This window comes from Myotis nattereri, assembly GCF_964212035.1.
Source record: "Myotis nattereri genome assembly, chromosome: 4".
In the NCBI taxonomy this organism is placed as follows: domain Eukaryota; kingdom Metazoa; phylum Chordata; class Mammalia; order Chiroptera; family Vespertilionidae; genus Myotis; species Myotis nattereri.
Window position 1 is genome coordinate 67,823,622 of NC_138079.1, and position 15,728 is coordinate 67,839,349.

General features: G+C 47.2%; 1 protein-coding gene across 1 annotated transcript in view; it reads right to left on the minus strand.

The window, feature by feature from the left end:
- The window catches only part of TRIM36 (tripartite motif containing 36), a gene marked incomplete at its 5' end in the record, with an annotated part of 42,033 nt that extends 31,152 nt beyond the window's left edge, over positions 1-10,881 (minus strand). The window contains one exon of the mRNA XM_081089942.1: positions 10,819-10,881. Coding sequence (XP_080946068.1) covers positions 10,819-10,881 — 63 coding nt within the window. The remainder of the gene's footprint in view (positions 1-10,818) is intronic.
- Between the last annotated feature and the right edge of the window lie 4,847 nt (positions 10,882-15,728).

Here is a 15,728-nt window from a genome sequence, read left to right on the forward strand (position 1 = left end):
GCATGCACCTTGGTTGCGGGCACATCCCCAGTAGGGGGTGTGCAAGAGGCAGCTGATCGATGTTTCTCTCTCATTGATGTTTCTAACTCTCTATCCCTCTTCCTTCCTCTCTGTAAAAAATCAAAAAATATATATTAAAACAAAAAGAATATAGCACATTAACTTTGTGAGTAGCAAATAACAAGAGCTGGTCAAAACAAAGTTAGCTAGTATGTTCATGGAACCCTTCTTGAAATCTGTTGACAAGGTGGATTATCAGCAATTCCCTGCATTAAATGTGACCAATGTCATGCACATTACAGCTGCAACTGTAATGGAGGTAAAATGCTTGAGGTTCTCATGCTGCAATAGCAAAGCAGTTATCTTAAAAGCACGCGATAAATATTGAAAGGGTGTAGAGGCTAGAAGGCACCATTACAAATGCTTTCAATAGTACACGCTTGCATTATTTTCAAGGGGGAACATTTAGACTCTTATCACAACTAAAAAGGTTTGATGATGACCTCATGAGTTTTCCCAGCCTTTCCCTAAGCGGTTTCCCCCCCACATATACCAAACTTCAGGGCTAAGACTTCCTGCAATTTTAGTGATAGTCCAACATTAAAGTACTCATAGCCTTGTACAATCATTTCAACTCCTGCAAATGCACAATTACAACTGAATTGAGCCACTTTTTAAAATTAAATAAAAATGCATGCTATTCTATTCCCCCTAAAGTGACAAAAAGTGCTTTAATCCCTGACAATAGCACTACAGCCAACTGTCTCAATGGGTCTTTGTGGCATTTCTTGCTGCATCACTCAATACAGGGTGGGGCAAAAGTAGGTTTACGGTTGTCCGTATGGAAAATAATACAATTAAAAGGTAATGATACAAGAATAAACTGTTTTATGTACTCAGAACGGTAAACCTACTGTTACTTTACCCTGTATTTAATAAAAGCCCGCATTATGTCATAATTTGAGTAAACTGGGAAAGACAGCCACACCTCACAATTCACATCAAAGAACAGGGAATACTTATATTCTATATCATTTTCCAAGAAAATTGACAATTCAAAGGGAAATATTGTTCAGAATGTCCAACGTAGGTTCCCAAACCCCATTTTATGGGAGGTTTACTTCCCACCCTTAGGTCTAAATTCATTTCCATTTTTCCTGTACATAAAGCACTACACAAGCCTTTTAAGCACGATGCATAAAAAGTAGTTTTTTACCCAGAAGATAAATTAGTGTTCATTTTATATTCATTGAGGGGGAACAATCCGATGAAGAGAAATGTGATGTGGTAGTTCCCACAATTAAGCTGGTTCCAAATAAACGAGGTTCGACAGAAAATGAACAAGTTCTTAAGAACTGCCTATCCGACCCCTTCAAACAAGACCACTGGCACCCCGACAGCGGCCAGAGGGAGCCCCCTTCCCGGAGCTGGCGGAGCCGGGAGGAGCCCAGGCCGGCGGACGGGCCGAGCCGCGGGGGGCCTGGAACTCCAGCCCCGAACTCCGCGCGCCCAGACAAAGGGCGGCGGGACGCGCGCCCCGAGCCGCGACGGGCACCGGACTCCACGGAGCCAATTCGTTCTACCACCTGAACTCCATGGCAGAGCCCCGCCCAGATTCCCCAGGTGCTCCGATGGGCGATAACCGCACCCGAGGGCGCCCTCTTTCGGGCCCAGGTCACCCCGGAGTCCGACCCTCCGAGGAGGGGAAAGGGGGCGCGCCGGTTGCGGAACCCGGCCTGGGACCGGGAAGGCGAAGAGGAAGCGAGGCCACCGCTCGGCAGCCTCCGCTCCTCGGGAGGAGCGGCTCCCGCCCACTGAGCGCCGAGGGGCGAGACCAGGGGCCCCGGCCCCACTCACCGGCGCGTCTGAGCCGTCCCCCTCCATGCTCGCCTCCGCCAGGTGTCATCAACCGCGGGGTTCGGCGGGGCCGACGAGCGCCAGGCAGGGTCTGGTGGGCTGGTCCCTGCGGCGGCCGGGGAGCCGGGGCTGCGAGCCGGAGCGCGGGCTGGTCTGCCGGACCGACCAGCGGACCGACGGGAGCAGAGGCCAGGGCGGGCGAAAGCAGGGCGCAGAGAGGCGCGTGGCTCCCTGCGGCGCCCCGGGAGCTCAGGCGGCGGCGGCGCCTCCTGCGGACTGCGGCGGGGCCGACGGCCGCGCGGGGACCTGGGCGTCCCGGGGGCGGGGCGGGGCGGGGCGGGGCGGCAACAGCGCTCACCCGGGCAACAGCGCCCACCGCACAAAGGAGGCGGGGCTACGGGTGGTAGGGGGCCGCCGGGCGTCGGAGCGGCCGGACTGGGGCTGGGGTGGGGCTGGCGTGCGGGGTGGCCAGTGCCCTCCCTCCTACCCGGGCCGCCGCGGTCGCCCCCTGCGGGGTAGGAGGGCGGAAGTGAGGGCGCGGCGAGGCGGAGGGCAGCGCGGGGCGGGCCGGCGTGCGGCGGGCGGCCCCCTGCAGCCTGGCCTCTGGCCCCGCGGCCCCCTGCGCTTCATCTTGCGCTTCCTGGCCTTCGGTAAAGCGCGGCACCGAGCATCACAGACAAGTCACTTTTCCCGACTCCAGTCGCGGCGGCGAGGCGCGGGCGGCGGCAGAACCCGCGCTGCGGAGGCGGCCGGGACGAACCCCGCCCATCCGATCCCCGCACGGGCCGGCCGGGGGTTCCCCTAGTAGGGGGTCCCTGCCCCCGCCCCGCTCTCCTCCTGCTCTTCCGGCGGATTCATGGGGTGAACTCCACAGCCCCTGACTGATCACCAACCATTCATATTCCGCTTTTTGCTTCTGCTTTTCCACACGCACAACACGTTCTTGCCAAGTGGCGCGCGTGCAGACCGCACAGCAGGAATCCCTCTCCCGGGGGTGGACAGGCATTGAACTCCAGAGACGGCAGCACGGAGGCCCGCCGCGCCTAGCCAGCCCTGCCCCCGCCCCGCAGCTGCTCTGCGGCTCCCCCGCCCCGCCCCGCCCCGCCCCAGCCCCGGGGACCGGGCGCGCGGGGAAGTCGGCACAGCCGGTCCGGAGCTGCGCCGGCTCCAGGTACCCCGTGATGGGCGGCGGCGGAGGAGGGAGGCGCGGCTTCCACAGATCCGGGACTGGGATTGTAAAATCCACCTGCCACGCTCAAGCGCGCCTCTTCTATCTTGTTTTCAAAGCAAATGAAAACCATCGAACCTGGGGCTGTTGGAAGCCGCACTCCATCAGCCCCCGCCCTCCCGGCTGACTAATTCCATCCTTATGTCCAGACTGAGAAAACGCGCTCTGCACCGCCAGGGGAAGGGGCCACGGCGCTGCGGCGGCATCCCCTTCAGGCTTTGAAATGCTTCCCACTTTACTGCGTGTTTGCAAGAGCCCTCTCGCTGTGGACAGTGGTGCCGTCTCCCACAGCACTGTCCGCAGTGGTGGCCTCTTCTCCAGCCGGCGATTGAATAACGATGTAGCGGAGGAGAATTAAGAACAGCAACGGGGCCAGAGCAATTGTCCTTAATGGAAACGCTCCGTTTACGGATGAGGTGCAGAGGGATGAACGCCGGGCCAAGCAATGACTGGACTTTCCTGATCCGCATGAATGCCTGTTGAGTGGCCCCCACATGCTGGAATTGAGGCTGCTTTCTCCCTACGGGTCCTGAAGCTCCCTAATCTAAGGAGGGAAATAAGGAATGCCTGTGGACTTCAGTTACATGTAACAAGTACTACACCATGTTCCCAGAGATATATTTTTAAAGCTCAACCATTAGAAAGCATTTATACATCAGTTTCTGTTTTCAATGTTGGTCTGGCTCAAATAATTCCCCTCTGGCTGTAATCTCACATCAGTACAATAATCTTAATTGGGGACCTTATTTATAGAAACTAAATTTCTATCATCAACAATGTACATCCATACCATGAAATATTAGGCAGCAGATAAAATGAATGTACTAATGAGAAAGGATTTCTAAAAAATAATAGTGATTTTTAAAAGTACAAAAAAAAATATGGATTTTGTACTTTTAAAAATACGGTTTTGTACTTTTTAAAATCACTATTTTTTAAAATATATTTTTATTGGTTTCAGAGAGGAAGGAAGAGAGAGAAACATCAATGATGAGAAAGAATCACCGACTGGCTGCCTTCTGCACGTCCCGGACTGGGGACCAAGCCCACAACCCGGGCATGTGCCCCTAACCAGAATCTAAACCAGGACCGTTTAGTCCCCAGGTCAACACTCTATTTACTGAGCCAAACCAGCCAGGGCAAAATCACTGTATTTTAAAAATCCTTTCTCTCCGGTGCATGTGAACATGTTTGAGGGCAGGGCAGGACAGAGAGGTAAACTTGTAATAACACAAATGAGTCTACTGTAGTATGGAGGGCCTGGAATAAAGTGCTTCTTTTCCATAGCTGTATTATTCTGTTTTTTAAATCATTATTCCTCTAATTTGCATTTCATATGCTATCCCTTAGTGCCCACCCCTTTCTGGTTTGGAATATCCTAGCATCTCCTTTTCTAATGCTTTCTTTTAAAATATGGGTCAAAATTCAACACAAGGAAGCCTATTATTCCACGCCTAGCACCCTCCACCCAGTCCACAGATCTTCAGTACTCTTGCCTACATTGTGATATCTTGTGCTTGTTGATGTAGCTCAATTGCTCGTCTGTCATAGAGGCATGAGCGGTCTCAAATCTATCCACTTCATGAAGTCCAAAAGGTCAAACAATGATGTCATCAGTTGTCTCCTACTTCACCTGCCAAAAACTGCCACTCCCCAAACACACCACACACACACACACACACACACACACACACACACACACACACACTGCAGGTTCAATAATTGTTTGTTACCTGACATTAAAATATAAACCTGTTACCCTTTAGGCTATACCCTACTCAGTAAACTGACCAGGTCTCTTTCCATACTGACTCCTAATAGCCAACAAGAGATTAAATTACTGGCGGAGTCAAGTCCTAATGACCATGATGCATATTTCAGTAAGTGCTTTAAGCACCACTGGCTCTGAATCTGTTTGGTCTGAAATCAAACAGCCACGGTCTCATACTGTTAGTATGGCCTAATCAAGAAGTAACAAGGTGACATGGCTACATAATCCTAAACCTTGCCCCCTGTTGTGAACAACCTGGGTACAAAATTAAGAGTCCTGAACTTAGGGGAAAGAAGGAAGTTGTCAATGAAGTAAATCACAGGGCTTCACAGTGACTTGCACATGCGTTGTCTATGCTGCTGGGTATCAGAAGGTTCTAGGTGAAGGGACAATAAATGGCATTTATCAATTATTGACTCAAGCCTCTGACAGGCCAAGTTCACCTGTCATAAAGTGTTTCTATGGGAACAACCTCAGGGGAGGGAGTCCAGTGAGCCAGGAAGTTCAGATTTCCATAGCCTTGCCAAATCCTACTCATCTTTCAAGCTGCAGATCTAGAGCCTCCTTCCTCATTTGTCTAGTTTTCATTGATTAGCTCCCCTTACTCTGAACTCCTTTAGCACTTAGACTCTTTTTTTTAAATTTTTTTTAAAATATATTTTATTGATTTTTCACAGAGAGGAAGGGAGAGAGACAGAGAGTTGGAAACATCAATGAGAGAGAAACATCGATCAGCTACCTCCCGCACATCTCCCACTGGGGATGTGCCTGCAACCAAGGCACAAGCCCTTGACCGGAATCGAACCCGGGACCCCTCAGTCCGAAGGCCGACACTCTATCCACTGAGCCAAACCGGTTTTGGCAGCACTTAGACTCTTACCATTCAGTTTAACTAACATGCTTCCATACTCTCATTTTGTATACTAATGTTTGATGTTGTATAAGCCTTATCTTCCCATCCATTTAAGCTTTTGTTTTTTCTTTTTTTTATGTTAAATTTACCAAATAGCTTTATATTTTTTATTGATTTTTAGAGAGAGAGAGACATTGACCTGTTGTTCCATTTATTTATGCATTTATTGGTTGACTCCTATATGTGCCATGACCAGGGATGGACCCAAAACTGTGTCATATCGGGTCAATGCTCCAACCAACTGAGCTACTTGGCCAGGGCTGAACTTTTGTTTGTTTTAAGAGAAAATCTAGTAGGCATTTATCTACTAAATGGTAGGACCAGACCAACAATCTGAAACTTGATAAGAGGAACACAGTGCTGCTCTGGCAGACATTAATGGCAGGAGTGTACTGGCTGCATGTCTGGTAAGCAAAGGGGTCTCTCAACCACCTTGAGGTGAACAACACTAGTAATATTTAGAGGTTGTCAACTGGTCCCTTTTGACTGTATCTTATTATTTCTACACCTAGGGTGGCAAATAAAAACAGGATAGATACCCTGTTAAATTTGATTTTCAGATACATACTGGAAAATTTTTAGTATAAGTATGTCCCAGATATTGAATGGGACATACTTATACTAAAACAATTATATGTTGTTTATCTGAAATTCAAAGTTAACTCTAATTCCTGTATTTTATCTGGCAATTTTATATCTACTTGCTAATGATTACAGTTTAGTTATAGGGTGTCTCAAGCTCCAACCCTGTTGTCATAGTAGCTAGATATAATAGCTTTCATTTATTGAGAGCATACTTAATGTGCCAATAACAGTATCAGGAACTTTGAATAAAATATTCACATAAGCCTTGCAAAAACCCTGTGACATAGATATAATTCCCTTCAAAGGGAACATGTAACAACCACAACTTCCCCCTTCTTCCACTCAGATATTAAGTAGTACCCTCAAGGTCATATTAAATGCCAAAAGAGCCAGATTCAAATCTGGGTCTTACTCCAGCATCCCTACTGTATTGCCCACAGGTTAAGTATAAAACATGAAATTTACAATTTCATAAAAGATCTCACTTAAACATTCTTTTACAGTTTGAGGTACATGTTTTCCAAATTATCTTTTGAACTGTGTAGTAAAAACATCAGAGAGAAATTATAATGTTATTTGTGAAACTAGCTGTTTTCAAATGAATTTGCTTCAGTCTAAATCTTCTGTTTGCCTTCAGTACACCCCATAATACACACATTTTACCCAATCTCAATATATATATATTGCAGTGACCACAACCTTAGCATTATCACCCAGTTTAGATTTCAATTTTGTCCGAAACTATCTGTTGAGCCTTTTGAAATAGGCCATTTGGTATTATTTTAGTTTTGGTCCATGAGATGTTTAAGATTTTGTATTAGTCTAGATTTGAGGATTTTCTAAACCGAATTCTTTCAGTATACAAGTATCTTCTTGTTTTAAAGTAAAATTTAGATTTATGAAAGTTTTTTAATATTTTTGTGTCTAAAAGATGTTCAAAGTTAAAAGTAACAATTCACTGAGTAATGGAATCATTGCCTGTTTCTCTGTCAAAATGAAATGTAACATTCCAAAGCTTGTTTTATTTTGTTCAAACCACTGGACAAACCATTCAGATACTTTTTGGAAGTGCCTAAACAGTAACTATTGAACTATAAGAAACAAGAAGCATTTTCTGGCTACTTACACATAAATATAACAATGTAAGTTACTCTAAATATAAAGAGGTATACTACTAGATTTAAATCCTTCAGTGTTCTTTGTCATCAAATCTTTGTCATATGATTCCAGAAGAGTGTATAATAATGTGAAGGCAAGAGGTATATGAACTTGCTTTAAAAAATTAGCAAGGCAAACCATTCTAGAGACTAATATTGACCACAGACTTGGAAAGCTCTCTTTCAGAACAAAGAGACAAGTTAAAAAAGAAACAAAAAGCAGCTTCCAGAAATACAAGTTTCTCTGATAGTGAAATATAAGGAATTCCATTTACATTGATTTTTAAACCTTTGAGAATTATCGCAGGTATTAACTATACTTTTAGAGTGTATTGTTTGCTGAGCAGAAAGATCACACTGGTAGAGATCAGTGTGCTTTAAATATTAAAGTAATCATCACAATAGAGTAAAATAAGCTGATCAAATTGGTCAGGTGGGTTTTAGGTTACCCTAAGATGAAAGGCTCACTTCCCACATTCAGAGAACAAACAATAAACTAATTTAATTTAAAATAGACACACAGCAAACTGCTGCCACTGGGGATTGGATGTGGGAATGAAGTTCCACCTTTTATTCTGTAAAACTTTCTGGAAAGGTTGACTATTTTGAAGAAGCATATATTAATTTTGTAAAATTTTAAAGCCATCAGAGAAAAGTGAAAGAAATTTTAATAATTGTCACTGGTCTCAACTTTGGAGGAAAGGAGCAAGAGGATAACTGGCCTATGCTCTCCGTGAACTCAGCCAACTTGGTGTAATTAGACCAGTTTCACGTCATTCTTTACATTACAAGCCTGGACTACAAAGTGGAACCTAACTCCTCAGAGGAAGTAAAGCAAATCTCAAAGCTCTGCTATTCTATGGCTAATACTCAGAGAGGTAGGTATTCAGTATTCAAACCCTGTGTAATCTCACACAAAGTGAGGGTTTTAAATGGAGTTGGGGGGTGGGAGGGTGTCTGTGAGGAGAGTGGAAGTAAGCTTGGTTACAAGGCTACTCCTGACACACACGCCACCACCACCACCGTCACCACCACCACCACCACCACCACCACCACCACCACCGTCACCACCACCACCACCACCACCACCACCACCACCACCGTCACCACCACCACCACCACCACCACGAAGAAAAAAGTCACAGGGAGGAACTGTCCCAAGTTCTTATTGTGAGAGCCTGCTCCCCAACTCAGATTTCACAGGGAGGCCGGGCCCCTCTAACTTTGGAAGTCAGCTGAGCATGCTCTCTGTTGCCGCAGGCCCATTGCTGAAGCCTAGGATAGAGGGAGGCAGAGAAGTTCAGTGGTTGAAACCAAACGTTATTTTATTTTTATTTTTTTCATTACAGTGGGCATATCGTGGTAAACACACTGCTAATTCTGAGAAGTTTGTTTTTGTTTACCTGACTTTATTGAGTGTTAAGGGTTCACTAATGGTTCTGTCTTAAGTTTACTCATATGTTCTATGATCACCTGGGGTGCCAACATGTGGATCCCTGGGTGCCACCGCTAAAATATACTTTCAGAATTTAAAATTCTGCCTGCTGAAGGTAAGTATTAATACAATTCTGGCTCACTTTGAAGAATGTCTGAGCACCACAGGCCTAAGGTAAGTATTAATACAACTCTGGCTCACTTTGAAGAATGTCTGAGCACCACAGGCCTAAGGTAAGTATTAATACAACTCTGGCTCACTTTGAAGAATGTCTGAGCACCACAGGCCTAAACTCACATTTCAGTTGAGAGTGGTCTATTTATTTTGTAATCAATAAATGTCATTCCCCCCCCCCCCCCCCCCCCAGAGTTCCTGTGCACCAGGGTCCTGTGAGTGCTTTTGAGGGCCTGGTTCTGGCCCTCTGGGTGCAAGCCTCCTCGCTCAGAACCAGCACTTCCTTGGGGACTTTTTTCCCCTGGAGGGGACTATGGTATGCACCCTGGTAGATGGCCAATGGGAGGCTATTGGTGGTGACAAGGCGCTTGGATGTACTGGCCAGGGTGTCTCTGGGCAGACTGGAGCCCAGGGTAAGAAGAGTGTGACATTTATACTTCTGGTCTAGGGCTGTAATTGCTAGGGGCGATCCTACTTTCCAATGTTAATAAGCATTCTATCTTGGATGAGTGAATTCCGTGTGTGCAGAACAGGAGAGAGAGTTCAGGGAGGATCACAGTTCGCCAGGGACGCTTTAGTCTGGAAGCGTTAAACCAGCCGCAGGGCTCTCTGGCCTGACGCTAAAACCATTCCACACTCCATATCCGCGGAGCTGGGGTGAGGTCTGAGGCTGAAGCTTCAGGTGTTCACCCCAGGCTTGCAGAATCATCCTTCTCCTTTCTGATGACTGTGCGCAGGGAGTCCCCTTTCCTCTGTGCCATCGCCCCTTCCCGAAACTCCAGGTGCAGAGGGCGAAACGCAGACCCGGTTTCTAGCATGCAAATCCCGGTTTCTAGCATGCAAATCCCGGCGGACCGCGCACAGGGTGGCCTTTGCATTTCCCGACACCTCCCTCCGGGACACCACTTAGGCGCCTCTCCCGGCAGTTTCTCGCACGCAGCGTGGGGGCCAGGCTCCCCGAAAGGCTTCCTGCCCGGGCGCGGCGCCAACCGGCCGGCCGAGGGCGTGGTCGCGAGGCGCCGCCGACAGCGCTTGCCCGGATTTGGAACCGGCTCCGGGACAGGTGCCGGGCTGAAATCCAGCTCTTCGCCATCTCCCCGCTCCCCGCCACAAGAAACCGGTCGAAAGATCCCGGACCTGGGCAGCGGCTCAGGACTTGGGAGGAAGGCTGAAAGCGCCTAGGCGGGGCGATCAAAGCTTCTGCCCTGTTTACCCGCCGCCGGGTCGGACTTCAGGCTCAAGCCGACCCCGACCTCCCGTCCTGTTCGCTGCTCGGACCCTCCCTCCGCGCTCGGTGCCTGGACAGGCGAGGTCACGCACTCGAAGTCACCAGGCCTGGGCAGCCCCGGGTGCCTCCAGGCGCGCCCCCTTGGCCAACGCCCGGCCCTCCCCCCACCTTGCCCCCAACCCCGACCCCCATCTCCGCGGGCTGGGAGCGCGCTCCTCTTGGTCCCCGGGGGCTCTCCCGTCGCCCAGCTGGCCCCAAACACGCTGGAAACTCCCCGTCGGCACATGTCAGAGATGCCGCCTAATAAAGAAAAGGCAGCTACTCTGCCTTCCGCAGCGGCTGGGACGCCGGGCTGAGAAGTGGACGCGAGATCCCCGCCCCTCCCCGGAATGGAGCGGGGCGCCCACGACTGGCGGCCAGGTAGCGCCCGGAGTGGGGGCCCGGCGCCGCACGCGCGCCCCGTCACTTACCTTGCCCCTGGCCAGCAACTCCATAATGTAGCCAAATTCACTCATCTCCCCCGAGTCAGACATGGTCACGAGCCTTCACCAACTCTGGGAGACCCAGGAGGTGCATCCGATGTGCTCTTGTTTTCTCTCTCTCTCTCTGCTTTTCAGTCTGTTTTGCCAAGCGCCCCGCCGGTGTGTTGTTCAGGAGGGAGAATGGGAAAGCGGGGCGAGCAAAAGGCGGGGTTGGGTGGGAAGAAGGCTCCTCTGGGCAGCCCTGTGCTTGGCTCCCGGAGAAGCGGACGGTGCAGGGCGATGTAACGGAGCAAACAAGGGCGGCAGCGGTGAAACCCACAGCAGGCGGAGCCCGCGCCGACGCCCCGCCTCCTCGGGGGTCGCGGCCCACGCCTCCCGCCGGGGTCCGGCTGCTGCCGAGACAAACACCCAACACAAAAGAGGGGCCGCTCCCGTGTGGCGCGGACCCAGCCCGGACACCCACTGGGTGATTAAAGTGGTGCTTTATCCGATGCCCGGGAAGGTGGCTGTCCGGAGCTCCCAGCTCGAGGACCAGGAAAAACCCCCATCACCCTGTCTGGAGGTGCGAGGGCAGAGAGAATGAATGCAGAGGAGGCACAACAAAGGATCTGGCTGCCAGCGCCGGAAAAACAGAAAAGAAAAAATAAGTGAGGGCCCAGGAAATGGCAACGCCGCATCTCAAGTCAGCCTTCCTGAAATCCAATAGGTAACAAAGACCAACCCCAGCTCTTCTGAGATGAGAACAAATACAAGGATTGTATTTTAAACGCTCTAAGTGTGTAAGGTCGATTGTATCTCTACATCCTCCTGATACTCAACCTTCCCTAAATTAAATAATTAAAAAAAAAAATAAAAAGCGTTCCTGCCAGCAAGGTTCCTGGACAAACACTGTCATCCTTACTTATGCGACTAACTCACTTTCCAGTCATTCCTTTCAGTGATTGAGTTAAACATTCAGTGCATGTTTCTCACATTTTACACTTCTTTTTAAAATAGCAGCTCCCCTAGGAGGCTGCAGCAGCAATGGCCTCTCAGTCTTCTTCCTGCTCCATTCATACCTGACAATCTTTGCTCCTCTGGCAAAGAAAACTTGGCTGAACAAAGTCAGTTCTGGTCTATTACTTCACTCTAGGCAGTCTTACCTTTCTTGAAAAGGTGGAGAGCGATAAGGGCTGAGGTTTCCTACTAAATATACATCTCTGCCAGCGATAATTAGATTAGACACAAATGTAAGATTTACCACAGGGGCCAACCGCTTTCCTGAAGCAGGTTGGCAGAGTTTGCACTGGGCTCAGCATCAGTGGCAGGGTGCAGGGTGGAAATGACCTAATTTACGGAGCATAGGCTTTTGCAGGCTTGATGAGACAGGGGTTTTTCTTATTTGCCTCTTCGTTTGGTCGTTTAAAATTTTTTCCTCTTTGGCCCAGAAGTCTAAAAGTACATAATTTTTTTTTTCCTGCACACCTCTTCTTAAATGTCCAATAATCACTCCTTGACTGTTCTACCAGAACGTTGGTCTCCCTCTTCAATGTGTTGCTTTCCTTCTGTGTTGGTCCAGATAGCCTATTAGGACAAGCAGCAAAAATTAACGTGCTGAGTGTTCATTTGGGGGGTGGTGGTGGTGGGGGGGGGGGGCTCCTTAGGAGGTAAGACACAATCACAATGCTTTTTGTTTTGAAGCTGCTTCTCCTCAAGTTCTGTAGAACCTTGTGCATGCTCTTTGCTTTCGTAAGGAAAACTAATAGAATCCAAATGAGATCTGTAGCTGAATGGATTCCTCTTTAATATTAACAATACTTGACAGATTGCTCTAAAAGTGAAATTTTCCATGCTTCTGGGCATGATAAAAATCACAGTGTTAGAGCTGAACAACTAATCTTACGCCTGTTTTACAAGCAGGGAGGAGGAAAGTAGAGACAAAGAGGCATACAAGCCAAATGTTTTCCCTAAAAACATTCCCCCAAACTCCATTCAATGACCTCCACTTACATCTCCCATGTGAGAAATGGGTCACATGTCCACCCTTAGCTGCAAGGAAGGCTAGAAGGTGATTATTTTACTCTGGGAACATTGATCGCTACTCTAAACAAAATCAAGTGTTTGTTATAAGGAATGGAAGATATCAGGTAGGTAACTGATAATTTTATATTCTGGGAAATGACTGGTTTTGAATGAAATGGTATCTAACCCTTCCTACTCTTTATTTTTTTTAATTGACTTCAGAGAGGAAGGGAGAGGGAGAGAGAGAAACATCATTGATGAGAGAGAATCATTGATCGCCTGCCACCTGCTGGGGACCGAGCCTGCAACCCAGGCATGTGCCCTTGACCTGAATCGAACCTGGGACTCTTCAGTCCTCAGGCCAACTCTCTATCCACTGAGCCAAACCAGCTAGGGCTAACCCTTCCTACTCTTAATGCTAAGACCTCTAGGATCCCTTTACCATAGGACAGCGGTCAGCAAACTTATTAGTCAACAGAGCCAAATATCAACAGTACAACAACTGAAATTTCTTTTGAGAGCCAAATTTTTTAAACTTAAACTATATAGGTAGGTACATTGTTATTAACTTAATTAAGGTACTCCTACAGCTTAGGAAGAGCCACACTCAAGGGGCCAAAGAGCCGCATGTGGCTCGTGAGTCACAGTTTGTCAACCTCTGCCCTAGGGCAACTTTAGCCGCCACTCTTTCCCATTCTTTTCTGTCCACTTGATCACTTTCTACTAGGAAATACTCCAGGCAAAATTATCCTTATCAATTGCTTAAATTCCTCCCCAAGCAAAGTTGGGGGGTTTGGAATGGCTGTTAGAATCAGCTGCTGCAGTGGCAGGAAGGAGAACTGCCTGAGTCCAGATCCATGCCCAGAAGTTAGAACCCAGATAGGGTCCTGAGCATTTACTCAGATGCCTGCTGGTATTTACCACGCCTCATTGTTGTCAGGGTGCAAAGAGCACTCTGGAGCAGTGCAGGCCTTTCAAAGACGACCGGCATATAAGGGAGGCCACATTAAAATCTCCCCTGAAATTCTCTGCATGGACTTCAAGGACACAGGGTAAGACAGTTAAGTGCCAAACAAAAGTTGCTTTATTACTTCTCTTCCAAGAACAAAATTAGATTAATATCAGACAGATTAATGTCAAACTTCTTTCCACAAAGGAAACAAAATTTATAGAAGATTAATTCATATTTCTCAAAAATCATGAAATTAACATAACACGTGCTGCTTCATGAAAGACTTCCTCACCTAAGAGAGAGATTGTTAATAGAGGGATTATGTCATGTGTGAATTTTTCACGATGAGAAGACTAGCATATATATTTTAAACAATATTTTTAATTGATTTCAGAGAGGACGGTAGAGGAGGAGAAAGATAGAAACATCAATGATGAGAAAGAATCATTGATCGGCTGCCTCCTGCATGTCCTACACTGGGGATTGAGCCCACAACCTGGGCATGTGCCCTGATTGGGAATTAAACTGTGGCCTCCTGGTTCATAGGTAGACGCTCAACCACTGAGTCACACCGGCTGGGCAAGACTAGCAATAAAGGGTCACATGCTGTGAGAAATCTGCTAATTTCCAACTTCCATGTAAAGGACAAAACTTTCCAATATAACTGCTTACTGCCATGACAATTTTAGAAGTAGTTGTAACCAGATCCACAGCTTTTGACTTCATTTTCATCCACAACACCGTTTTCTCTATCTAATGGTAATCAACATAACATAGTAATTTCAACAAATAACATTAACAAAATACACATTTTAAGTGTTTTTTAAACTGTGGACACAGACAATAATTGCATTTTGAAGGTTTAGCAATTGAAATCTATAATGATCAATGTTTAGCAGTTTAATGTAAGAATTAGAGACTAGAATAATCTAAAAATATCTTGGTTTTAATAAACCCTCAAATTTACTTCGTTTTTATTTGAAAAGTATCAACATAAAATGTAGCATTATGACACAAATGCATCCTAACACCTGAACCCAGGTGTAATTTAAAATACCATTTTTTAAACAGCTGCATTGATGTATGATTTACATTCCATTAAACCCACCAATTGTTAAGTGTACAGTTTAGTGATTTTTATTAAATTCTGGATTTGTGGAATCATCTCATAATCCAGTTTTAAAACATTAGAATATCTCTCCATTTGTTCAGATTTTTAAAAAATTTTCTTAGCTCTGCTCTATAGCTTTTAGTGATCAGATATATTACACTTGTTTTATTAAGTGTGTTGCTAAGTATTTTATTATTGTGAATGAAACTGATTTCTTAATTTTATTTTTGGGTTGTTCATTGCTTTTATATAGACACTAGAGGCCCAGTGCACAAAATTCTTCCTGGGATCAGGCCTGGGATCAGGCCTAAACCAGCAGTCGGACATCCCTCTCACAACCCGGGACCACTGTCTCCTAACTGCTCACCTGCCTGCCTGCCTAATCATCCCTAACTGCCCCCCTCCACCAGCCTGGTCACCCCTTACTACCCCCGGCTGCTGGCCTGGTCACCCCTCACTGCCTCCCCACACTGGCCTGGTCACCCCTCACTGCCCCCACCCCCCAACCGACCTAGTCGCCCCACCCAGGCTGCTGCTCAGTCGTTTGCTCGCCTCCTGCCGGCCTGGTTGCCCCACGCAGCCTGCTCAGTAGTCCGTTTGGTTGCGATGGTCACTTAGGCATATATATATATATATATATATATATATATATATATATATAATATGGAGAGAGAGAGAGAGAGAGAGAGAGAGAGAGAGAGAGAGAGAGAGAGGCCAGATTATTATGACTACCCTATCAGTACTTCGTTGGGCCACCTTTCGCCTTCAATACTGTGGCAATTCTTCTTGGCATTGATTCCACAAGATGTTGAAAAATGATACGAGGAATCTGAC